Source organism: Vanessa atalanta, chromosome 8 (genome assembly GCF_905147765.1).
Source record: "Vanessa atalanta chromosome 8, ilVanAtal1.2, whole genome shotgun sequence".
Classification (NCBI taxonomy): Eukaryota; Metazoa; Arthropoda; class Insecta; order Lepidoptera; family Nymphalidae; genus Vanessa; species Vanessa atalanta.
In genome coordinates, this window is record NC_061878.1 from 5220040 (window position 1) to 5245424 (window position 25385).

A 25385-nucleotide genomic window follows, 5' to 3' on the forward strand; every position below is an offset into this window, starting at 1 on the left:
GATTACATTGTGCTATACTCAACATGCGTCAACGATTGAAAACACTAACAATAGATACATAATTGTACTAACTACGAATGTTATTAAATATGATTTTATCAAAAGTATGCATAGTAGTAAGATATTAATTTTCATTAAATCATTATACATTAACAATTTTTGTTGACTAAATCTCCATTATAACTATAAGACATATTATATGAATTATATTAAATTCTAATCCGACTGACTAAATTATTATAAAAGCACAACTTAAACTCTAAGTCATATATTCCTTGCAAGTTCGTATGGGAAGGTCTCGTTATATAAAGGTACTCTACCGCCAAACAGCAATACTTATTATTATTATGTTCTGATTTGAATGGTGAGTGAGCCAGTGTAACTCGTTGGTGGCGCCTTCTTATAGTACCATTGTCTATAGGCAGTGGTGACCATTTACAAATTTAATTTTAAGTTAGACTTCACGACGCTCTTCAAGTAGGTGTATCTGGTCATGAAAAATGTCATTTTCTCAGGTATTGCAAATGTGTATAGTTTCATAGGTTTTTTGATTACGTGTCGCACTGAAAACGGACTGAGTTATATATTGCGACCGGAACACCTCGTTTGGTGCTCGATATTAATAAAACTGTACACCCAATTTTTTCTTTATCAATATGAGTCACACAAACTCGATTTATTTCGGACATAATGAATAAATGATTCCGCATTTACTTTGTACAAACACATTTGGGTTCAATTCTCGAAAATATGTTTTTTTTAAATAAGTGCGCTATCTTATTAGCAAATATTTCGCAGCTTAACTGTTTATATAACACGGAAAGGATAAACTTTCTCCGAATCTTACATTCACATTGCTTAAGCGAATTTAACACTCTTTATTTCGAAAGCATCACACGTCGCCTTTTCATTTATACAATTACTGGGTGCTAGGGCTTATACAAGTCGTTTGGTACGTACTTATCAAATATTTTACCGCCAAACAGCAATACTTAGAATTGATTTGTTCCATTTGAATTGTGAGTGAGCAAGTCTAACTTCAGGCACAAGGGACATAACATCGTAGTTCCCGAGGTTGGTAGCGAATTGGCGATGTAAGGATAGGTCAATATTTCATAAAATAAAAATATATAAGTACGCCAAAGCCGATTGTTATATACTATTTTTTGTGTAACGGTTTTTTTTTTTAATAAATATTTAAATAAAATAGCATTAAAATACCAATCAAAATTCTTGGTAGAATATAAATTAGATAAAAGTAAATTTGTTAAAGTATTTAAGAATTTATGCAAAAATTATAAATTCAGTAGTTTAATAAACGAAAAACATTTAATGATAGAAAGGTATCTCTAAAATTTTTTTTGATTATCTTTTAATAATATAAATTTATTTTTGAATAAATTTACTGCAACCCTTGAGGAACTGCACCTTGATTCTTATATTAAATATAGTAACTATAACTTGTTTGTTAAGTTTTTACTGTTAGTATTCAGTATGTTACAAGAAATTATGCAAAGTGGGTTCTTTGATGACTAATACTACCCTAACTGCACAATAACGAATTAGCAATTCCAGTATAGAATCAGCGGTTCTCTACAATTCTAATACCTAAGTGGATTTTAACCAAAAAAATACAAAGTCGCGCAAAATAAAACACAACGTAACAAAACAGATGTAAGAAAAACAGCATTGCAATTTCGTATTAAAAATATAGATATTAACAATAATATAATCACGAGAGAAATCTTTTAGGTCAAATATAAGCGTATTATACTTTGTATTAACATATATTATAAATATTACAATAAATTATTGTTTTTCTTACCGTTGGTTCCAAACTACTTTTTAAACAATGTTACGATGGGTTCAATTAATTCTATCCATAGCGTTTTTTTTTCTATGAAACTCTATATTAATAAATACATATGAAAGAAATACGGGGAAATGCTGCTAGCATTTTTTCCACGCGGTAAAGATTTATACAATAACTACTTTGGTTCATATTTGTATATATATAAGAACTTTAATTTAATTTAATTCATAAAACTTTAATGATTAAGAATAAATAATACTTCTGAAAGAACATTTGAATGAAAATGAATAAAATAATGATTATATGATGGACTAACTTACTCTTACTCGGTTGTAGGGCTTTATGCAAGCCCGGCTGGTTAGATACCACCCACTCATCAGATATTCTACCGCCAAACAGCAGTGTTCTGTAGGATTGTGTTCCGGTTTAAAGGGTGATTGAGCCAGTATTATTACTGGCACAAGGGACAGATCATGTTAGTTCCTAAAGTTGAAGCCGTATTGGCGATGTAGGGAATGGTCAATATTTCTTGCAGCGCCATTAACTATGGGCGGTGGTGACCATTTAAAATCAGGTGGCCCGTATGCTTTCGTTTACCTATATCATAAAAAAAAATGAATGAAAAAGGATGAATGTATTTTACGTCAAGCGGTAGAACTCTATTACCGCTACTAAATAAATAATAATAATTCGTGATTCACTTAGCTTTGATTATTTTTGAGTTACGTCAGCTATCTATTGATGTTTTTCTTGTGTATAATTTAATTATAAACTGTAAGCTGAGATACTGTATAATAAATTTTTCGTTAATGCGTATTACGTTGCTCTGAATAATTTTACCATATTAATAAATATATTAATAAAGGTAATAAGTATGTTTTTCATCACTGCAGGTGTCGTTTATTTTTTACATATATTTTTTTATATTCCAATAGTATAATATATTCATAGTAATTGTTAAAACATTATACTTTTTTAGTCACCTTCAATATAAGCTGCTCTAATTATTTGAAACATTGTCAGATAATTTTCAAGGGCTTCTTGCATTGCACCTTGGTATGGGTCCAAAGGTCATACGGGCGCAGAAAACATCAGCGAGAAAAACTGTCATGTTAAAATTTACCGCACAAACATTCATCAACAAATCAATTTTAATTGTATACTAGTTTAAAATTGTAAACATTGTATATTATATGTACTTCTGTACAGCAAAATAGGAATTGCGTATTTGAAAAATACCTATCGATTGAAGTAGTTATGTCATTCAATCTTCTTTCTTTGATTGTAAAACCTATATTGTACCAAAAAAAGACCGGTTTTTGTGAATGAACCGCTTTGTCATTATTTATCGCGAAATTGCGGTGAACGAACGCTTCAGGCCAACGCTCTGGTTCCCTTGCTGCGAAACAATTTCTCATGAACACGGAAATCCAAATTTAGGTTAAGAATATCAAATAATAAATATATATCGGGTTATAAATTGTCATATATATGTTTTCTTGTGTTTCGTGCTAAAATACCGTCAGCGTCGATAACACAATCAATTTATTTCGCCGTTCTAAAACTGTAAAACATCCGAATATACACGATGAACATAGAAGATGAATAGTGTGGTTTAACGGGAAGCACTTGTATTGTAAAGCGGACCAAATTTATTTTAAGATAGTGTAACATTAAATCTGAACTCGAATGATGTCAAACGATTGCTATAAAACATTTATTTGCAAGTAAAAAACCGCAGCGATCCTCTTTGAATCGAATGTAAATAGCACGCGTTCAGATCCGTTATGTCTTATTTTATACTTCTGTGGCAATGTCATTAGAGATATAACTTTTTGCCATTTATAATGGAAAAGTACCTCACGTTCGCTGCAAAAAAAAAACAACATATTTATCGCTTAAATTTCACGGTAAACAATATAAAATATTAACATTCTTTACTGTAAAGCGTATTATTTTTACCGCAGAAATAAATAAGTACGTAACAATAGGGCATGAAAAATTGCAGTAATATTAAATATTACGAGAAACATTTTGTCGGCAATACTTTATTTGTAATTTTAAAACAATGCTAGATTTTAACCACGTTCGCTCGTCTAACTCCACGTGATGGCGTGATGTAACATGGTCTATTTTCATACTGTAACAATTAGCTCCTCCCCGCGAGACTATCTTATCAATTTATACTTTAATAATATAATTATTCATTAAGTATTTGTATGGAGCAAACGCGTTTAAGAAATTTGGCCTAGATTTTAATTATAGTTGTATGAGTTGATTTAGCTTGAAAATGAAATAATAACCATTCGCATAAAGTTCTGAACTTGAACTTCAGTCCGATTTTAGCCAAGGCATTTTCGACATTGATATTATTCTGACAAACTGGTTAACTTAACTTATATCATACAAATTAAAATTTAAAATTGCGATTGAATGGTCGCAAGAATGCCTGCAGCATTAACCCAAACAATGTACCAACCCTCCTGTCAGCAATAGAGGCATTAAGATGAGGAATATTATATGCTTAATAATGCTTTTTACGCTATTACTCCAAGCTTCAATTGTTTCAACTGCAAATCCAACAAAGTTATATTTTTAAATATGGGACAGATATTTGCGTCGATCCCTTCAGAATTTTCTGCAGCGACCTTGATATCAGGAAGGATTAGTGTTTCTTACAATATCAACTGCTATAGGCAGTGTTCACCTTCAGGTGGTCCATTTGCCATTCCGTTACCTATGACATAAAAAAGACAGGCCGAATTTTCAACGCATGTAGCATACCACACCACATCCCAGTTACCAGGTAATCAGAGTCAGTCACGACTATTTTCCAATTGCCAGGCATTTCAATAGCAGGAGAATTGATAATGATATCATTTGAGAAGCGTGGCCGACTAGTTGAGATTTATACATTATATTCAATACATATTCAACAGTTCGAAGAACCAACGTTAAAAATTCAAAAACAACGGGTTTCACGTGTCGTCTTATGTATTGCACAATATGCTTTTGATCTAACACTAGATTTGATCGCTCAACAGATATGTTAATACAATAATAATGCCCCATAATTACATCCTCATGTCTCACGGTTATTTATGTAAACAACGATTAATGTCTTAATAGCTCAGTGGTTTACAAGTAGTAACTTAGTCGAGTGAAACTTCAGGCTAAACCCTGCGCCTATGTAATCGTTTGGATTATTGCAGAACTGTCGTACCTGATTCTAAGATAAGCTTTACGTTTATTGTAAGGAAAATAGATAGATATTACCAGTAATTATTTATGGATTGCTAAAATTTATCTTACGTTAGTTATCTTATATTCTATATTATTATGAATGCCCCATTATCGGGATAGATATACGAGCATTCTTGCTTGTTGACTTTGAAATCGTACATAATTATGATTTATGCATAATTATTTAGGTCAGATGATACATAATTATTTAGACTGACCTAATGTAACAAAAATATTAAAACTATTTATACAGTATTATTTCAGTTTTGACTAAATCTCAATGCAAGATTGTCATAATATGATTACGATATAAAATTGTCTATCTAATAAATTCGATTCGATCACTAAGTATTAGTTTTTGTAACCATCTTCCATCTATAAATATAAAATAAACGTGTCTTTGTTTGTGCCGTTTTGTTTCGCGAAGGTTGGTGACTTAGACATTTCAATGTATAATCGTTAGGGCGTGTCGAACAGAACAATTGTTTACAAAAATATATTTAAAGAAAATATGGCAACATTGTCATTACTTAGCTAGTAACGTGTAGCTCAATGCATACTTCTTCGTAACAATTAATTAAGCTTCAATCCTAAGATTTATTTGATGATAATTCAGTCTAAGTAAATAGGTTCTATGGAATTCACTAACTGGAGTCCTATGTTGTACTACTGGTTGGCCTCGACTTTTCCAGTTATATATTGTAACGAAATGTCTGCAAATGCGGTTCAGTTAATCAAGAGGTAGTGGCGCCTGCAAGCCCGCACTTATGTCATTTACACACGGAATACAGGTATTTTGAATAAATGCGAATATTTCTCAGTAACTGGTCGTGCTTTAATAAATACTTTGGTAACGAAGGATTTAATAAATACGTAAAATAGTTTTCTGAGATTTATTTCTTGATCGACGATTTGTTATGACAATTTATTAATGCAAATAATTAGAAAACGTTATAAATAATTGATTAATTACACAGGAATGTTGATGATCGTAAGATCTATTTTGATTATATTATTCAGAGAACCGTATACGAATATTGCTATGAGCATATAAAGAATTACGTACATAGATGTGTAGTACAATTAGTATAGGTAATTATCAATCGCTTACTTATAGACCAATCGATCAAACAATCATACACAGAATAGCTGCCACCCCGCTTAAGCAAGTGAAACTGCAGTCACAATTGCAACTCATAAGCAGCTTTAAGTCAAATTTTAGATACGTTTATGAACAACTAAACAATCCATAAGGTTTAAATATAATGATTAAACATACGTCATTAGAGATTAGCTGTTACCTTAAAAGATTAGCTGAAAAATCCGTTGAGTGACTTACAAGAAGAAAACGTAGATACAGACAGACACAAAAAGCGACTTTGTGTTATAATGTTTATAGGAACATAACTGGTATTACAATAATACAATTAAACATAAATATATTATTTATAATATTCAGTGCAATATAGTTTTATATAATAACATGTTTTCCTCATTTATAATAATAAATCGTAATACACAGAAATCAGCGAATGGATAGTAAAATAACTATATATCATTTTTTATATTTCATATAAATAAATAAAAGATTAAATTAATTCGCGAATGCAATTTACAATGGACTTTAATACTGACGTGACATTAACTAATGTCATTATTTAGAGCTTACATATATGTATAACGGTTTCATTGAAATTATGTATTATAGTTATATACTATATATGCAATCCTTACTTCTGGTGCGTAATATCTTCTAATAGTAAGTTGACCGGGGTATGAGGTAATTACGTAATTATTAAAAATATTACTAGCAAAAAATAAAATATAATTAGAACGTCTAATACTATCGATGTCATAAAGGTTAAAAATAAAGTAAATGCATTGTTAAATTTATGGTGGAGTCGATTATGGACTCTCTGGAGCATTGACCCACATTCGCTGAACGACACTTGGCAGCGTGACGTTTCTTACTCTATACGATACTTTACATAGAAAATTCCATCTTATTTTCAATACGTTAAGAACTTCTTTCTTCCGCCAAGTTTCGTAGAGATAAATATGTAGTACCCACGAGTCATATGTAGTTTTCATTTTATCAAACTGATCTGGTATAGTTATTTGCTCTTGAAACACGACGGTATCCATATAAATGAAGATTAATAACAATAAATGGTTTCAGTATTATAGTACAATGTACATATTTAAATAACTTATAGCTCATTTTAAATTAATTGAAAACTCTTTGTATACGCCATTGGAAGTTACACGCTTATCAAATAATCTTGAAATAAATAAATGACATTTAGTTTAAAAAAATTGTCCATGAAATGCATTGAATGATTCAACAAGTTTTGACGGGTGATTCCATTTTTCATAAGCGGCATAGTTGGTATTAATACCGAAACATTAAACTAGATATCATTGAATCTACTAATTGTTTGTCAAGCGCGATCGCTTAGACCGCAATCTTCCATTTATTTAGAAGGGAAAGAAAAATCTCGATATTTTTTCAATGATCTAATCCAATCGATATACTTATTTATATATTTATCGTGAGTGTTTATAATATTATGATAATTTTAGCCACGATCGTGATAGTGGGTTTACATATTACACCCGATTTTGAATATTTTCAGTTATAGTAGAATGTTTTGGGCATTTCGAATTTTTTTTTTTTAATCCTGTTTAGACATTCTTACTAGCTAAGATCTCGTTGCAGTTTCGTTGAAAACTTCACTGTTTGAATCGTCTATGAAATTTGTTATATAGTTGTATATTCTATTTAATTATTTGTTTTTTATGATATAATTCATGGTGGGATGACAAGAATGATAGTACGAATCGGTCGATTAAACGACGTTAATATATTTATACATTATTGCATTTTATCTCGAAAACGTATAAGACTATTTATAGGTCTTAGCCTGCTTACATATCGAACCGGATGGTCAACACACGTCCCCCCTTAATATTGAAATCACACGTAATACATTTATAGTATGTACAATACACAAACGACCAATTATATTTTCTGAAAGATGCATAGAATACCGACAATAACAAGAATTAATTTTTATTAATAAATTTACGTATTAATCCCATATTTATCGTTAAAATGAAGAAAATTGTTGAATACTAATAAAAATATCAGCATGTACAACTAGTAAAAAGTGTATTACACTTTAAACAATTAAAAGTCAACTTTGTTTAGGGATTTACCATATTCTAGCTTTGGCTGCAGTTATTTAAATAATATATGATTGTTTCATACACGTGACGAGTATTTGTGTGCAGATTGACAGGCGACTTGATGTCGACGAATAATGTTGCGTCACTCAAGTTCTCAGCGTGGAGTTACATAGCCTTATAAATACGTATACATCCCTTCAAAAATATATTTTACAATTGAACTTATAAGTATATTTTTCCCGTTCACATGTATAAATGTTCTAAATGTACTTACAGTTTTGAAATAGATAAGATTTGATCATGGCAACAGCAAAACTGGGTGAGATGAAATTATCTTAATTTGCACGATAAATAGACACAGTTCAGAGAAGCTATAAATAACCTGACGTTTGAGCATTACTGTTCTTTTTATAACCTCATTTTAAAATGTAACTTTGTCTTCCATCAACAGTATTTAATCGGTTGAATCATTAACAATTTTATAGAACAATCGTGATTCAGACTGTTATAAATATTAATTAAAACAAAATAAATATTCTGGCGCCAGTCATTCACATTCTGACATTTAATAATAATTAAACATTTACATATTACATACATACAAGTTAAGTACCAAAATAGTGTGGCTAATTCTTTAGTTGCGTCAAAGAGGCTTGGAAGATGTGATCTTATCGCCAATGTTTACATTTACGAGATGTGCAGCATATGCTCACACAATTTATTTTAGGGAACTAAAATAGTTATAGTCTTTGTACTTACATATACTAAATTATAGATCGTAAGTTTATTAAATTATTTATGTATTTTTTATATAAATTTATATGTAGTGTGTAGCTGTTTTGATTACATGATGAGCTAATGACAATATTTTGATGTCGACACAGATTTTTTTATATACTTTACTAAATTTTAATTAATTTATATCTATGATTCCGTCAAGTATTCAAAATAAAAGAACCAAATAACGATATTATATGTATTATATTCAAATGCTCCGAATAATAACGAAACACCTCTATAAAATTTCACTTTTATTGCAATTATTATTATACTTTTATTTCTAAAGCAGTGTCCGTTTTAATGTCATAAAGATGGCAAAAGTTGTTAATTTTAAAAAAAATAAGAGAGTATGCAGAGAAAATTATATAGACAGAGCCGTAAACGACCATTAGATCGCTTCATACTCTAAATAACACGTATTTGAGGATCCCAGATAGTATATAATTTATTATGCTTTCACTCTATAGAAGAATTTGACCAAATTTGTTACAGAATAACTATTTATACTAACATAAGAAAGTTATCCATCAAATTATATGATATTAAAAAGGTACAAAAAAATGTTTTATTTTTAAACAGATGGCTATACGTCATAAATTAAGACTCCTTTCTCTCGTTGGTAATAATTACTCTAATGTACAACGTTAGAAAGGCTTATTAGCGAAGTAAAAGTTTTCAACATTCAGAATCTAATCCGGAACCAGTAGATTGATCATATCTTCTTTATTGTACTTGTGGCTTAGAAGTTAATTTGTTATTTGATGTTTTTAAGACTTTTTAGCCATAATAAGCCATAAATAAGTGTTTTTTTTTGTTTCAGTGTCAACATTTTTATCCCAAACATTATGATTTACAAATGGATATTATGATAAGAGTGAAGTGTTGTCAAGAAACTAAAAATCCAAAGTGACGAAGTAGTGTGGTGTCTGTTCTGTTGCGTTCCGTTGTTTTTTACCTTTACTTTTAAACCTACTCTCCAAAATGTCAGACAAGACGTCATCATCTGTTGGCCCTAGAAGTTTTGAGACAATCTCTGAGGAGGATGGCGAGTCGCCGTGGGATAAATTATTGGGAGATGTGAATAGCGCTGTTCCAACTATAATTAAAACAAATGCATCGAGTGCAACGATCTCGAGGAGTGGGGATGAAGTTGCCGTTCCTTCCGTTGATCTTGAAGCAAATAAATTAATCAGATCCAAGAGCCTTAATCAACGCAGAAATAGCAGTGGTCTCCTTAGCTCAATTCCTCGGCAACTACGACTTTCCCTTCGAGGCGTGCGTAGTGAACCTTCCAGTGTCAAAGACATTCCAACTACCAGAAATGATAGTGCCCTCAACCTTCTTCTTAGGTAAGATTTTATTATTTTAATAGTAAATATTACAATAAATATACATAAATAAATAAAAGGTACTCGTTAAGTACCGATGTCTCCCGTTAAGTATGCATTTCTTCTCAAGAATTTTCATTAAAAAGCCATGGAGGTCAAGAACAATGGCGCCCACATGGTTTCATAGCCGGCGGCGTTTATTACTTCTTTATCGACCCGGTCTTCAGTAATTGCCATCCAATTTGATTGCAAGTATGTTTATTACCCAAGTAAATGCCACGTTTAAAAGGCTTCATTTAATTACTTTTACATTTTATGATAATTTAATGAATGAAGAATGAAGACAATGAAATTACTTATTCTTAGACATCAATAGACGAACGAACTCCATCCGTTTTTGAACGGCTTTGACGCAAGTCAAACCTAGTGAATTTCTCGTAATATGCAAAATTCGTTAAAAGGAAACGGACGTCCTTCTTTTAAGCACGATCGGTAATGATATACAGGAAACTTGCCGCCGCAGAGACGCTACCGAAACAATACTCCTTTGACAGCTAATATAACCTTACGCTTCGTTGTCGGTCAGGGATACTGCAGTTTATCCTGTTGAGTGAGCTGTACAACGTTGCACATTAAATAATGTTTTTGCAAATATATCGACCTTAAAACAATTTAAAACGCCACGTCAAATGTGAACACTAATTTATTAGTTCAACAAAGTTTCCTTCGCATATAAACATGAGTTTATGAGCAATAGGTATTGATACCATTGAGCATATTAATTGTTTTGAAATACCCTTATGTTAACACGGTTGTGCAGTACAATCAGAAGGATAAATAGCTAATAAATATTCACATACATAAATTGTTATTCAATGTTTAAGAAGGATACAATGACGACAAAAATGAACAACACGTAGAAGACTTACATACAGGTGCAAAATGATAGAAAGTTCCTAGTAATAAATTGCTATTGATATTGGCTGTGCGAATTCTTAGCACGATTGTACCAAGAACGTCGCGAGGCCGTTCACTTCCTCTGAACTAATACTTACGTGATGCCCAATCCGCACAACAATGAGGTTATTAACGTATGTAGAACTCATTTCGGAATATAAGTCCTGGAAAAGGATGTGTTATGAATCTTATAGTGCGTCACATAAGGGTCATATCGCTTTGGCTTTACGAGCAGCCAATCGGGTATGTGGCGGGCGCCAATGTTAATGTTTGTAATAGAACAGTTCCCCTGCTTCCTGCCTTATCGCTGTTTAGAAACGGTCGGCTTGAATTTCGATTTCTAGGCACGTCTGTAATTTCCTCCTAAATATAGTTGTCTACAGAATTACCATTGCAAATAGTTCGACATGATACTATTAAGAACATATATTCAAAATGCTAAGATCTCGATTTTTTTATTAGATTTGTCACTCATTTTTAACTTTGCATATGTCGGTCACATATACATTTGGAAAGTACTTTGCTTTGGAATAGAAACTAATGATATGCATAGCGTTACGGATTAATAGTGAAAACCAACTCCTGTCATCCGAACGGATTAGAACATGTCACTTAAAGAACTAAAATTATTATACATAAGTGACTCAAAATGTAATTTTAACTTGTAACTTTATCAACCAGTCTCAGGTAGGAAATTTACGTCATAATGTTCAGTTTGAAATATCGTCATCTTATGAATCATTATCAATAGAATTAACTGAGATAAAAAATGAGCGAATCGACCGAACGAATGACGAAACACTCGGAATACTATCCTCAATTTTTCAATGTTACTAAAACCCACCAACGCCGGTTTTTCTAATATTTTTTGTCGAATAAATTCCAAATATGCAGACTCATTGCTATCGATATTATATTTATATTAATATAATACATATTTTAATTATTTATAATAATTCGCGTTCTAAAATATCAAATTTTAAAGTATTCGAAACATTCATAAAAAAATTAAAATAGCTAACAATGTGAATGAACACAATAATTATCATAAAAAAATGCCACTTTGAACATTATGTAACATGACTGATCCATGGCCAAAGTTCGTACTTAAAAACATTTTTACATATTATTCATTTATACCGATTATATTGCGGTAATGTTAGTTGGATTGTATGAAAATATTAAATTTAATTCGAATCGCATTTGAACGAGGAACGATGATTACATTCAATAAATCAAACCATACAAGGTGTTCGTATCTTTCCTTATTTCTTCTTATGTTTTTTTATCGTCGTCTATAACGACATGACCGACTGTTATAACGAATTTTCGATAAATATGACTCATCAAAACCAGTTCAAAGAACCGTTCACGTGTTTAAAAAAATGAAACCGAAAACCGTCACGTCAATTGTCGTTACCATGGCATAATATATATACACTATATATAGACATAATACTGTTGTTTGTTGACAGTATTTAACTGTCTTCTAAGGGATGATTAATAACACGCCGATAATTTCACATGGAGGGCGCCCCTGTATAATATATATAATATGATAAGTGAATAGATCTATGAATAATAGTTAGTTAAATAATATTTAGTCAAATACAGATTCTTCTCTTTCAATTATCATTGATTTGACACTAAAAAGAAGGAGAAACAGCACGAATCTTTAACCTTTATATATTATACAATCTTTGTATTATTTGCTGTCCAGCCCTTTGCTTAGCAACGAGTACGAAATTCGATACAAGCAAAGCGACGAACCAGATTGTATTGAGATCAAACACGTTTTATTTATCGTGGCACACGCTTCATATACATTTCAATCACGTGGCAGTTTTACATCATAATGTTGACTATACATAAAGAGAATTCCCGCTTTGACTGTTATTGTACTTCAAAGAATAGAAGAGAATAACGGAATGTCGTAAATTATTAATTATTGACAAAGCATAATACTATTGAAAAGTATTTTTGTACATTAACAAATATTTAAACAATGAATACTCTTAGAGTTAAATGTCAAATGTTGTTTTAAAAGCTATTATATTTTGAGACGAGTTAATGCCATCTATTAGGGAATAGCAGTACCAAATTGATCCCATTAAGTGTGTTATACTGAAATAGCACACTATAACACGAAGACTATTTCAAACTCACGTGTCACCATTGGGACGACTTGGCAACAGCATTCGCGTTTTCACCGAGGACGAAGTTCATCCTAAGATATTTAAATCTTTGGCTAAAGGTATGGAATGAAATGTTCCAAACCTTTGTAAATTATCTCCAATAGAATATATTTCGCTTCCTTAATTGTTTATAACTAATATTCGCCCAGCAGTCGAAATTTGACCATCATCATAATTTAAATTTTGAGGGAATCATATTATGAACATTTTCTTAAATAATATAGAATACGATCAGTTTTGATTTTTTTAAAGATAACACTAGAACTTGTCAATATCTACGAATCAAAATAAACAATAGAAAGTCGATTGAAAAACACAGGAGAAAAAGGTACAGACCTATCTTTACCTATTTATATGTGTATATTGCACTTCTAAACCCATCAAGCGACTTTACTGGTTATCGAACTCCTATAAAAAAACCTTTGATTTATATATAGCGTCACATTTAAGTCAGTTGGGTTGTTCATAAGTGAGAAATGAAGATTCAATAAACATCGTTTGTAAACAAACGAAGAACGTTTCAATCGAATAGAGCCATTAAAGCAGGAAGGTTGCTAACCCGGGCAGGGTGAGTGATCGATACCATTACATTTATTATGATACTAAATAAATCATACAGTGCTGATAAATACCGTACATGAGCCGTTTTAAACCGCCGTGTGATTTACTACTGTGAAACAATCACAAACATTGCCTCTGAGTTCTGACGCATCTTCAAACCTAAACAACTGTCCGATGTCTCAATGTATGTAACTATTTTTACAGCACATCTCTCAAATACAAACATAGAATAACGGACGCTATATGAAACATGACCTTTCACAGATATTCTCTAGTTATAAAATCTCAAATAAAAATTATAAATGCGAAAGTAACTGAACCGAATTCGATGAAATTTGTTATGAAGCAAGCTTAAACCTCAAGGAAGGACAAAGGCTTTTTGAAACATTTTCTAACACCTGATGACCAACCCCTAAAACGAGACCCTCGGATTCGACAACTAGTCAAAAATAAAACATGAAGTTTATAACTACATATTTCTTAGTAGATAGCCGAAACATGCGTTATCAGGATAACGATACTAATCATCCTGATGCACCACATTTATAAAAACCCCATCTCTGATCGGTATAAAAATATTTGGTGTTGATAAATAATAATAATTCAATTGTATTAAATAATCTGTGTAACCGATGGATGGAAAAGTAAATACTGAGATTCTTACTGATTCTTCTCAGAAGAATCTACATCTAACTGCTGGCAGTGGTAGCTTAAAATTTAATACAGAATAATTAAAAAGAATATTTAATAAATAATATTTAATTTTGATTTTGATTTTATCTGCAATGTCTATTGTATGTTCGTAGTAATCTCCATATACATAATTTATAACATTATATATTACATAAATAACTTGTTATCTTGTTTTCAACCTTTAAAATTTAAAGTATTAAGCTATTCAATAATAGCAGATGAAAGCGTTATATTTTTTAATTTCGTTTCATCTTATTCAGTAAATTTAATGGCCGGCAATCACATGCAACGTGTTGCAGATGTCCATGGGCGGTAGTCACATTCCATCAGATGAAACTCTTGCTCGTTTACCGCCTGTGCTATAAAAAAGTTAACAAGACAAACAGCTATAAAATTTATTATAAAGATGATATTTAAAAAATATTTGCATCTTTGTCTTCGTCAAGAGTTTTTAATGAGTACATGTTAACACCTTAATTATTTCATACGTACGTCAAATGTATTGTCCTATTGCTCGCACAGGAGCTCTTCTCTTAAGGAGAATGTTTGAAGTTTATTAAATCACGCTATTTAAGAACGGCTTAAATATTCGAGTACTATTACATTTATACAAAGTTATCCTGCCTTCATCATCACGCACGAAGTAACAAATAAAAAATTATTTTTTTGTCTAGATTTGAACCCTAACTCTGTTGGCTAAATACGTTATACATAAGTTTCCACTGAGATATGTCATATGAACTTATTAAAATGTCATACGTTACAAAGTAGTCGTTGCAGGACGACTACTTAACGTTAGTTAAGAAATTTTATTATCATTTTTAACGCACAGACTTGCGTAAAAGTTAAAGATCTCTGTATATATATAATGGAAAGTGCAGTTTCGAAGTCGCGTCTGTTTGACGCCAAAGAAGCGTTTATCAGGTTTCAAATGATAAACGGCAAAAGTATTTATATGTTGCCTTGGTATTAATACGTTCACAGTTCTTGTAAATTGAATCTTAATTTAAAATACAAAATAGTTAATAATATATGATGATTAAATACGAACATGTTCCGTAAACACTTGGCATTGCTTTAAACATGTCAACGTAATAAGCAACAGCTTCACCATTTCATAGAATGAATACATTTTTTAATATTTTTATAGCAAATTAATATAATTTATTATAAAGAGGTTTCATTTTTTTACCTGTAAAAGCACATTATATAAAAACTATTTAGTATATTTATGTGTTTAATGTTTTTTGTGATATAATAGCTTATTATGTTAACGTAATCGTATAGAAAATGTTCAAAGTGAACTCTGCCAAAGCTATAACATAAACAAAAATACAACTTAGTACGTGAGATTGTTAGATCTCCAAAATTTCTATGAAAACTTCTGGCCTAGATCATATTCGCTGTTAGAGATAAAACACAATGAGTTTCTTTGTTAAAAAAATTGTTTTATTAACGACAAGCTTGGGTCAATTTATTATACACCACGGCACTGTATATTAATCGTTATCAAAATAAATAAGTAGCTATTTTGAATCTTATGTGTTAACGGTTATTTAAGTTAAACTTTGAAACTCTATAATTTGCATATCAATATCAACTTTAGTCAGACAATGGTGGCTATTGTCGCTGAATGACGTGGCAAATAATCCTTGCGCTGTTGCGCAAGCTGAGTCGACTTGATACTTTGACTGTGATCTGCCTAACCTCCTAGTTTTAAGGGACGTTTTTGTTTCTAGACTTTTGGATCATTTAGTTACCGTTTTTCTTCACCTGTCGTATTTTCTCCAAGCCAGCTCTTTTTAATTATTACATCCATTTTACTCAATCAATAAATAAATGAAGAAAAAACTTTGTCCAACAAATGAAAAAGTATCTTTGCCTATTTCTAAATGGGATAAAGTCAAACGAATAATGACTTAGATTCAAAGCAAACCGTTTTGAATATTGGAAGTATGTATTTCAATAATAGTGCGGGGATAGTCTTATAAGTCTAATGTATATTAATTTGATTATTATTGACTGGATTTCTTTACTAATTTAATAAATACAAAAAATAATATATTTAATAAACACTTTATATAGACACTCGTTTCACGTAATAATGAGACAAATTAACCTTATATTTTCAGGAGCTATAATTATTTTACTAATATAGAAGCAATTGTTAATTAAATAAAAGGATGCTTTGTTTTGAATGAACAAAGTCATTTAATTGTACACCGAACGAGTTATTAGCGTAGCTAATAACACTTTACGTACGTACAATGTGACATAACAGTGTGCTATTGTTCTAAAACCCTAATTTAAAACAGCCATGAAACCAGCACTTGTCACTCATTGGGGGCTGGGCTTACCTAGAGTATAGATTACGGCGCCAAATTTCTGAAGGTGGAATTTTTCTGGCGACAACTTAATTTAATTTCGTTAAATATGTAGCAGGCAATACAAAAAAAAACATCAATAGTTTTGTTGCATTTTATGAGATTCTTTACGATTTTACAACTTATGTCTTAATTTAGTTTTGCTAGAAGTTCCGTCCAACCTATGGGCTACATATATGATTTATCTAGATATTATACTTACAAGTGATTGTGTATCAGTATATAAATTATTGATTGGCTTAATTTACAAAACATTTTCATTAATTAGTTTAATTAATGAAAATGTTTTGGATTGTCCAAGCGATTATATGTATACTATCATAGGTATAGTAACGATTCTGTTGGCGTCACACTTGGTGATGCGTCATTAACGTCTGATTCGTAAATCCAGGGAGCTATAAAATTTCGTCCAAATTTTTTTGCGCAGTCAATGTATTCTGAATTCACCATTAAAACTGTTGAAGTGTCTGGTTCGGTAAATATTTAGACGAAACATTTAATCGTGCGTAGTTTTAAGAACTCGATATATTCTTGCATGTAATAATAATATGAGTAGTGATTGGAGTAAAAAATTAAAAACTACAGGAGGCGACTGAGAGACGCGCCGTGGCGCCACTGGCAGCGTTGGCACGGGATGCTCGCGATTGTGTAGTGTTTGTTTGTGATCGTCTTCGCCTCCGTTTCATTAAACATCCGTCTGTTTCAGTACTCGGCTAATTCTCCGCACAATCAGTGCCAGTGGAATAAGACGTTTCAATTATTCTACGACGCCATTTTTTAAGTTTAGTCTAGTGCGTTTCATTCAAAATGATTTTGATAAAGACACTGAGAAAGTTTGTTGTACTCTTGTTTGATATAAAGGAAGTGTTCAGTGAATCTCTGATTAATGTGCTGCTGAGTGATGGGGCGGAGGTACTCTTGTAAATATAACTGTCATTCCTACTAAAGACACATTCGCAAAAGATAGTCTTATGAGAATTTGAATGAAAGAGTTGGAGCCGCTTTTGAATGAGTTAAAAACTTTGAATTAGACAGATTTTAAAAGACTGACAGAAAGCGTTCAGCTGTTATAGTGTATTTTACGCTTCTAATAATAGTATATAAAGAGTATCAAAATAGAGAGAAGCAAATTGTTTATGTTCAAAAGAATGTCCGGATTAAAGAGATGTATAAGTCAAGTATCGATGTTTATGACTGGAAAACCGCTTAATTCATCAGAATCTGCTTGGAGAGAAGAATTACAAAAGTAAGTTACTCCTTAGGAATGTTTAAAACTATAAAAAAATGGCAATCATTAGAAGGTATATTTAAAAACCTAAATGACTCACTGAAACTACAATATTTTTCTCAGAAGCTGTCTCTTACATACAATGAAAATAGTATACAATAGCTTTGTGAAATTCTTCTAAGAAACCTTACCTTATTACCTTGAGAAAAGAAGAATATTTGTTAATGAGTTATTTCGCTTGAGTTATTGCGATATGTACTTAAAATCAAATTTCAATTTAAAACTCAAAAATCAAAATCAAAATATTTATTCAAGCAGGCTTTTAACAACACGTTTGAATAGTCATTTTAATTAATTATATTAAATTTAAAGCTATCACCGGTTCGGAATGTAGATTCAATCGAGAAGCACCTCACTAGTTGAAGTTATTTTATTAGTAAAGTGCAAAAAGTAGTGTAAGTTACTATTTTTTTAATAATAAAATTGGATTATATAGTAGTTAAATGACCGAAATGAAGCAAGCAGCAGGAAAATACATACTAATAAGGCAATGAAATGGTAATAACAGCTTGTAGAGTAATCACAATTTTATTCACATTATCACATTTTTTATATAAATACATTAAAAATTGCTTATTTTTTTGTGAAATTGGTTTGATCAGCGTTTCAAGATCATGTTGTGATTTTTATGCTTGAATATAAACCAATAATTATTAATTAATTAGTGGTCAATCATTGTGAAAATTACTCAACTTCACTTAATACCCCTTGATGGCCGTAATCAACCAATCAATTAAGCTCGTAATACGATACTTAATGTTCCGTAAATATTTGTAAGCGTAGCGAGATTTGAAGTAGATTAAAAAAATATTTTATTAAATGGATCACTTTTTATCAAAATCGTTAACACTTAAAAATATATTTTAATAAACTCGACAAAATATGAAACGATATTGGATATTATATCTACCAGATGGAATCTATTATGAAATTATAATTGATATGAAAATGGTCCATACTTAGAGTTGTTTTATTTTACGTCACCGTATTGACGTCATTGCTCCGGCTATGTCAATATTCTGAACACACACTCGATTATGTATGAAGTATTAACAAATCATTGTCATATGGATTGATGACAGCTTACGAGTTGACCACGTTAGCCAAATCATATAAGGCTGATGATACGCTTCATCAAGGTTTTTTTAGTAATTTATCTGCGTATTTATCTAGGAGTAATTTTCTATTTAAATATTTTCAATTCTGACTCTTATTTTGTATTCATTAAAAAGTTAATTTAATATTTGGTATAAGTTCTTGAAAGAGATATGTTTAATTTAATTTAATAATAATATAAATCGAAAGTAATCCAGAAGAAATTACGACGTTCTCCTGACTGATTTCGGCTCGGCGGCCATTTTCAATGGAGACTGGATAGCGCAGTGCATATATTATTACGTACGTGTGTATGCAAACACAGGTGCAGTTTATATTCCCCATACTCATGCAATGGGGCGTTAATCTCTAAAAATCAGGGATACTTCAGGCACAGAACCAAGTTAATTTCTTGATATAAAACCTAACATTTTATACGAATTGGCCTGGAGTTGCGAAATCTGCAGTTTTATAAACTAGACCCAAGAGCAACGAGGCAGTTAAGTCCAGTTTACAAAACCAATATATACTTTAACATAATCTAGGTAAATAGAGAAACGCTACTCTTTCTTGAACTGCCCATAACTGGCCCTAGCAATAGGTTTATTCAATTACTTTCATTATGTACGTAGTATGGCCTCTTGTACAAACATAAATAACTTTTATTATGGTAACATATTTAGTGGGTTTAGATTAAACGTAGAGCTACATAGATTATTTTATAGTGCTTTCAATTAGCTTAATACGAGCTCTGTTTGTGATAGTACGGATTATATCTGAAAAAACATCCATTTCTGTTATCAAAAGTATCCACTACTGTGTCAGTCATTTTATTCACCTTGTTTTATAAAATAACGCTCCCACTGAAATACGTACAAGTATTTAAATATATGTTTAGGTAAATAGTTCTGTTCGAAAGTATCAAACCCATGAATTAAATTTATTTATTTCATTTCTTACCCAATTCTAGTTGGTCTAGGTAGCAAGTTATTCAGCACGTCCTATGATTTTATTTTGAAATTACATACTTTTAAATTAAATAAAAAATATCTTGTTTTGGAAATTATTTTCCACAAAATAATTTTACGATACAATATAAAACTATTCGGTTAATTTTGAATCATAAAAGATTTAAAATAAAATGTAGAGTCAATCCATTCAGTTACTTCAATTACCATTTAAATTGTTAATAAATGAATTATTGATGAAGAAAATTATTATGTAATGAATTTATGATAATACGATTACAAAGGTGTAAATATAGTTGTTTAACACGAGTTTATTTTCTATATAAACGGATTGCGGATATATAATTTTCTAGTTTGATAAAAGTCTTTAGCGATCATTGAAATAAACTATTTTTTTCTTATTCTATAGAATATACCATACACTAGGTTTATTAAGTACGTACTTCGTTTGAAAAAGACGGCATCGCACTTAAACTTTGGCGCTTAAACTCAACATGAACTCAAACTATAAATGGAAAAAGCTGAATAAAAAACGATCCAAATATTCGTAACTTATGTGAAAATACTTTTTTGCCCCATTTGCTGTTGAAGCCCTTGGAGTAGTAGCGCAAAAAGCTTCATTAAAAGTATAACACCTCATCTTATTGCCTACATTGGTGACAGGCAGGCTGGTTCGTTTTTTGCCCAGAGGCTCGGAATTCGGATCGAATTTAACGGGGAAATGCTGCTAGTATTCTTGCCACCATTCCACGCGGTCAAGATTTATACAGTAACTGTTTTTAATTTATATTTGTATATATTTAAGAACTTAATGTTAATAATTCTTATTTATGATGGTAATAAATATAAATTATTCATCAAATCAAATATATTTATAAGATTTTTTAAATCATTACATCACAAATACTTGATGTCAGTGAACTGGCTTAAAGTTAAAAATTGCTTAGGTATAGGTTTAAATAATTATTTATGTTTAAATCTCATATCCTTAACGAAATCTGTTTACATCGCCATTCTTACAAATTTAAAAATTAACGATGTATCGTTACGTTACAATACAATTTCCAATACCGTTAAAATAAAAAGGTCGGAAATTAATATGTGGGTATATTATAATATAAAAAGGACATTGATCCTTTTAGTAAATCCAATAATTGCAGCCAAAAAATTGTCAAAGGTAATTTAATTTCAGCTCTAGTGTTCATATACGAGACTAGAAAATATAGATCTCAAAAAATAATAGATTACGTGTATTCGAATCGTACGCATATAATTTTTAGCGCTCTAAATAAAACTAGAAACTATCAATATGCGGGACAAATATTGAAAACAACACCTAAAACACTAACTACCAACTATTTATACAATACAGAGGTCTCTGTACTTCCTATAAAGTTACTAATGACGGTATGATGGAGCTTGAAATAACCTGAAAAAAGTGTTAATCTGTTTTCTTCGTACGTGCAAAGAGCAACGACATTTGATATTAAACAGTTTACCCCGATACTTCACTGGTATTTGTACAGATTAATTGTCTTACGTAAATAAAAATGTATCGTTTACTTAAATTATAGGTTTAATTTTCGGTATTTCGATTTGTATAAACATTTTTATCATTTCGAAGAATACTTTTCGTACACAGATCGTAATCTCGATGTTTTTGAAATAAATCTATTTTCTAAAAGAATTAAATATTAATTAACTTTTATAAAAACATTACTATTTTATAATAATTATCATTATTTAAATCATTTTAATGAGTTCATTAAAGAACAATACATTAAGTGATTTTTATAACTTTTTCACTTTCGTTTTTTTTTTTAGGTACCGCAATGCCCGTTATGCGGCGAGACGTGTTAGGAAGCGCGTGATCTTTAAGCATGGGGACTGCAATGTCGTTCAATGGAACGTAGCGAAGCGCAGGCGCCGATACCTTCAGGACATCTTCACGACCCTCGTGGACGCACAATGGCGCTGGACGCTACTCGTGTTCGCTCTCTCATTCATCCTCTCTTGGCTCCTCTTTGCCCTTATCTGGTGGTTGATCATCTTCACCCACGGTGACCTCAATCCCCCTACAAATAGCTCCGAAGTTTTCATTCCTTGTCTAAATAACGTGAATTCCTTTACTGGCTGCTTCCTCTTCTCAGTAGAAACACAACACACTATTGGATACGGTTCCCGGACGACGAATGAGGAATGCCCAGAAGCGATTTTTGTTATGTGCCTACAGAGCATCGTTGGCGTTTTCATTCAAGCTTTCATGGTAAGATGAATATATAATATTTTATAAATATATAAAATGAATAGCACTCTTTAAAAATATATATGTGAATCTCAAATAATTTAAACATTTAAAAAAAATCATAATTGCATTTATTTTACGTGCTATTCTGTCTCGTTAAATTTATTTAAAACAAAAATAAAACCAAATATTCTCATTATTCTATGTCGATAAGAAACGTATTTTCCTAGAAAATTAAATATTCTTCTAAACGAATGCTCGTTCTTGGCATTACATCTAGGAAATGATTATTTTATTGAATATGTCACCTACGGAGATTTACTGAATTATGTAATACACTTGAAAACGATATTGTATGGATATAAAAATAAACCAAACCTGTTATGTCTGATCGTCTGTAACATGACGGCCCTTTTAATAATACTTATTAAATTATAAAGTTGCAACATACCTTAATTATGGGTATTTTCAATAATCAGCTGAGACAATCTTTTACTTCAACATTTACATTAGGTTAGTTTAATTTGCCTAGCTATTTTTAATTTGTAAAGAAAATTAAAATAATAAAGAACAGTATTAGACATCATAATCGTTTAAATAGGTTATCAAAATACTTTTTCATTTAGAAATCTTCCTGCTTCGAAGCCAATATGATAATATGATATCAAAATAAGCTTGGAGCTAAGCCAAACGTATACGTACCGATCAGTGTGATCCAGATGCTCTCTTAAAAATAATTACGAAATAAAATATACCCACTTAGGATTTTACGTTATACTTGAATCTCATTTTACCCGTTCAGGCATAATTTTCTGGAAATTTAACAATATTTTATGATTTACTAAGAGTATTCTATTGTTATACCTTTAAAATTAAATTGAGCCTGGAAACTTGACCTTACCGTTCAATCTCCATTGTGTATTCTCCATTGCATGTGACATTGGCGAAATAATTTGTGCACTCCCGGCAAAAATAAAAGACAAAAAAAAGTTGAAGATATTTTAAGAAATATACAGTGAAAATTTCTTATAACCACAATCGCACCAATAAGCCGAAAACTTCATTCCAATTTTAGGTGGGAATCGTGTTTGCTAAGCTCTCTAGACCAAAAAAACGAGCTCAAACCCTGCTTTACTCCCGGAACGCTGTCATTTGCCTACGAGAAGGTCAACTGTGTCTCATGTTTCGAGTTGGTGATATGAGAAAATCTCATATTGTTGAAGCACATATAAGAGCGCAAATAATCCGCCGCAAGGTATATTATTACGACAAAGCGGAGACTGGTTAGTGATTGGGGATTTCAGTCAGCACGCTTCGATACCTTTCCGATCCAAATTTTAAAAACCTTATCTTCTTATGTCCTAACCGAAAGGGATTTAAATCTGTATATACTTGCCCCACAATCGCGTCAATTGTACAGATTTTCATTCCCATCAATTTGGAATTTAACCTACCAGATATTCCTTGTTTTGTCCATAGGTGGGTCTAATATTCGCAAAGCTGGCGCGGGCCAAAAAGAGAAATACAACGCTCCTCTTTTCAAGGAACGCGGTGATATGCCTTAGAGATGGAGAGTACTGCCTCCTGTTTAGAGTCGGAGATATTCGGAAATCACATATTTTGGAAGCGCATGTTCGTGCCCAGCTAATTCGGAAAAAGGTGGGAACCTTACATTAGAGATGTTTTGATTTGTGTGACTGTTAATTATTGAATATTTTATAAAAACATTAGATTATCTTTTGCTCGTTTGCAAATATCTTTACGTTTGTTTATTATTTTGTTTTATTGGACCCATCTAAGGACTGCCTAACTCCACTCATGTTCAATACAATCACGTTGTACAGTCTGTGCTTTAATCATTCGCTTCATTTATTTAATGCTGAGAAATTTACTTCTTTAAGTAGTAATAATATTTGACCACAAAATTACTAAATCATTTTGGGTATTTTTGTAGATGTAGCAATAAATTGTTTGTGATTGGGACTAAAATGTATAAATAGTTTGTTATTAATTTGTTTATAATAATTCAAGAAAATTCATTCTTGAATATTCAAAGCTAATTGTATCTGCAAACATTATAACAACACATTGCATGTATGTAATGCATGACATTATTAGTTAGAACGCTGGTGGAAGCATATTTATTTAATTACATCTTACAATAACGTATTTATCACGCCCTGCAGATCACAAGAGAAGGGGAGATGTTGCCATTCTACCAGCAAGAGTTGAAGGTGGGGGCTGACGGAGAGGAAGACAGGCTAATGTTTATCTGGCCTATGACCATTGTGCACAAGATCAATGAGAAGTCACCTCTGTATAACCTTTCTGCTTCCGACATGCTGAGAGAAAGATTTGAAATAGTAGTCATGTTAGGTAAGTTAATGTTTTTATATTTTTAAAACACGAATTCTCGCACTTAAAGCCATTTAACGGCTATTTACGACACATCTTAGCATAGATTAGACATAACGGACTGTTTAGCAGTGTTAAATTAAACACTGATTTCTCTCTTTCTGTAGTCATTGATTTGAAATTCAAAAGAAAAAGACAGCGTTATTTGACTAATTACCCCTTAACAGCATTGATACGTAAAGCCGGTAAAGTATATACTGAGGTGCGGCTTAAGTAACCGTTATATGTCTC

The 25385-nt window shown here is 31.2% G+C and overlaps 1 protein-coding gene across 7 annotated transcripts in view; it reads left to right on the top strand.

The window, feature by feature from the left end:
- LOC125065648 (G protein-activated inward rectifier potassium channel 3-like) overlaps positions 1-25385 on the top strand; it is a 37327-nt gene that overhangs the window by 5601 nt on the left and 6341 nt on the right. For 2 of the 7 annotated variants that reach the window (XM_047673389.1, XM_047673386.1), the window contains exons 2-6: positions 9846-10374; positions 22319-22760; positions 23815-23994; positions 24219-24398; positions 24926-25115. In XM_047673389.1, the coding sequence (XP_047529345.1) occupies positions 10007-10374; positions 22319-22760; positions 23815-23994; positions 24219-24398; positions 24926-25115 (1360 nt within the window). In that variant the 5' untranslated portion in view covers positions 9846-10006. Of the gene's footprint in view, positions 1-9845; positions 10375-17610; positions 18390-22318; positions 22761-23814; positions 23995-24218; positions 24399-24925; positions 25116-25385 lie in introns of those variants that run through there. The other 5 variants (XM_047673390.1, XM_047673387.1, XM_047673388.1 and 2 more) reach the window with 5 other exon arrangements.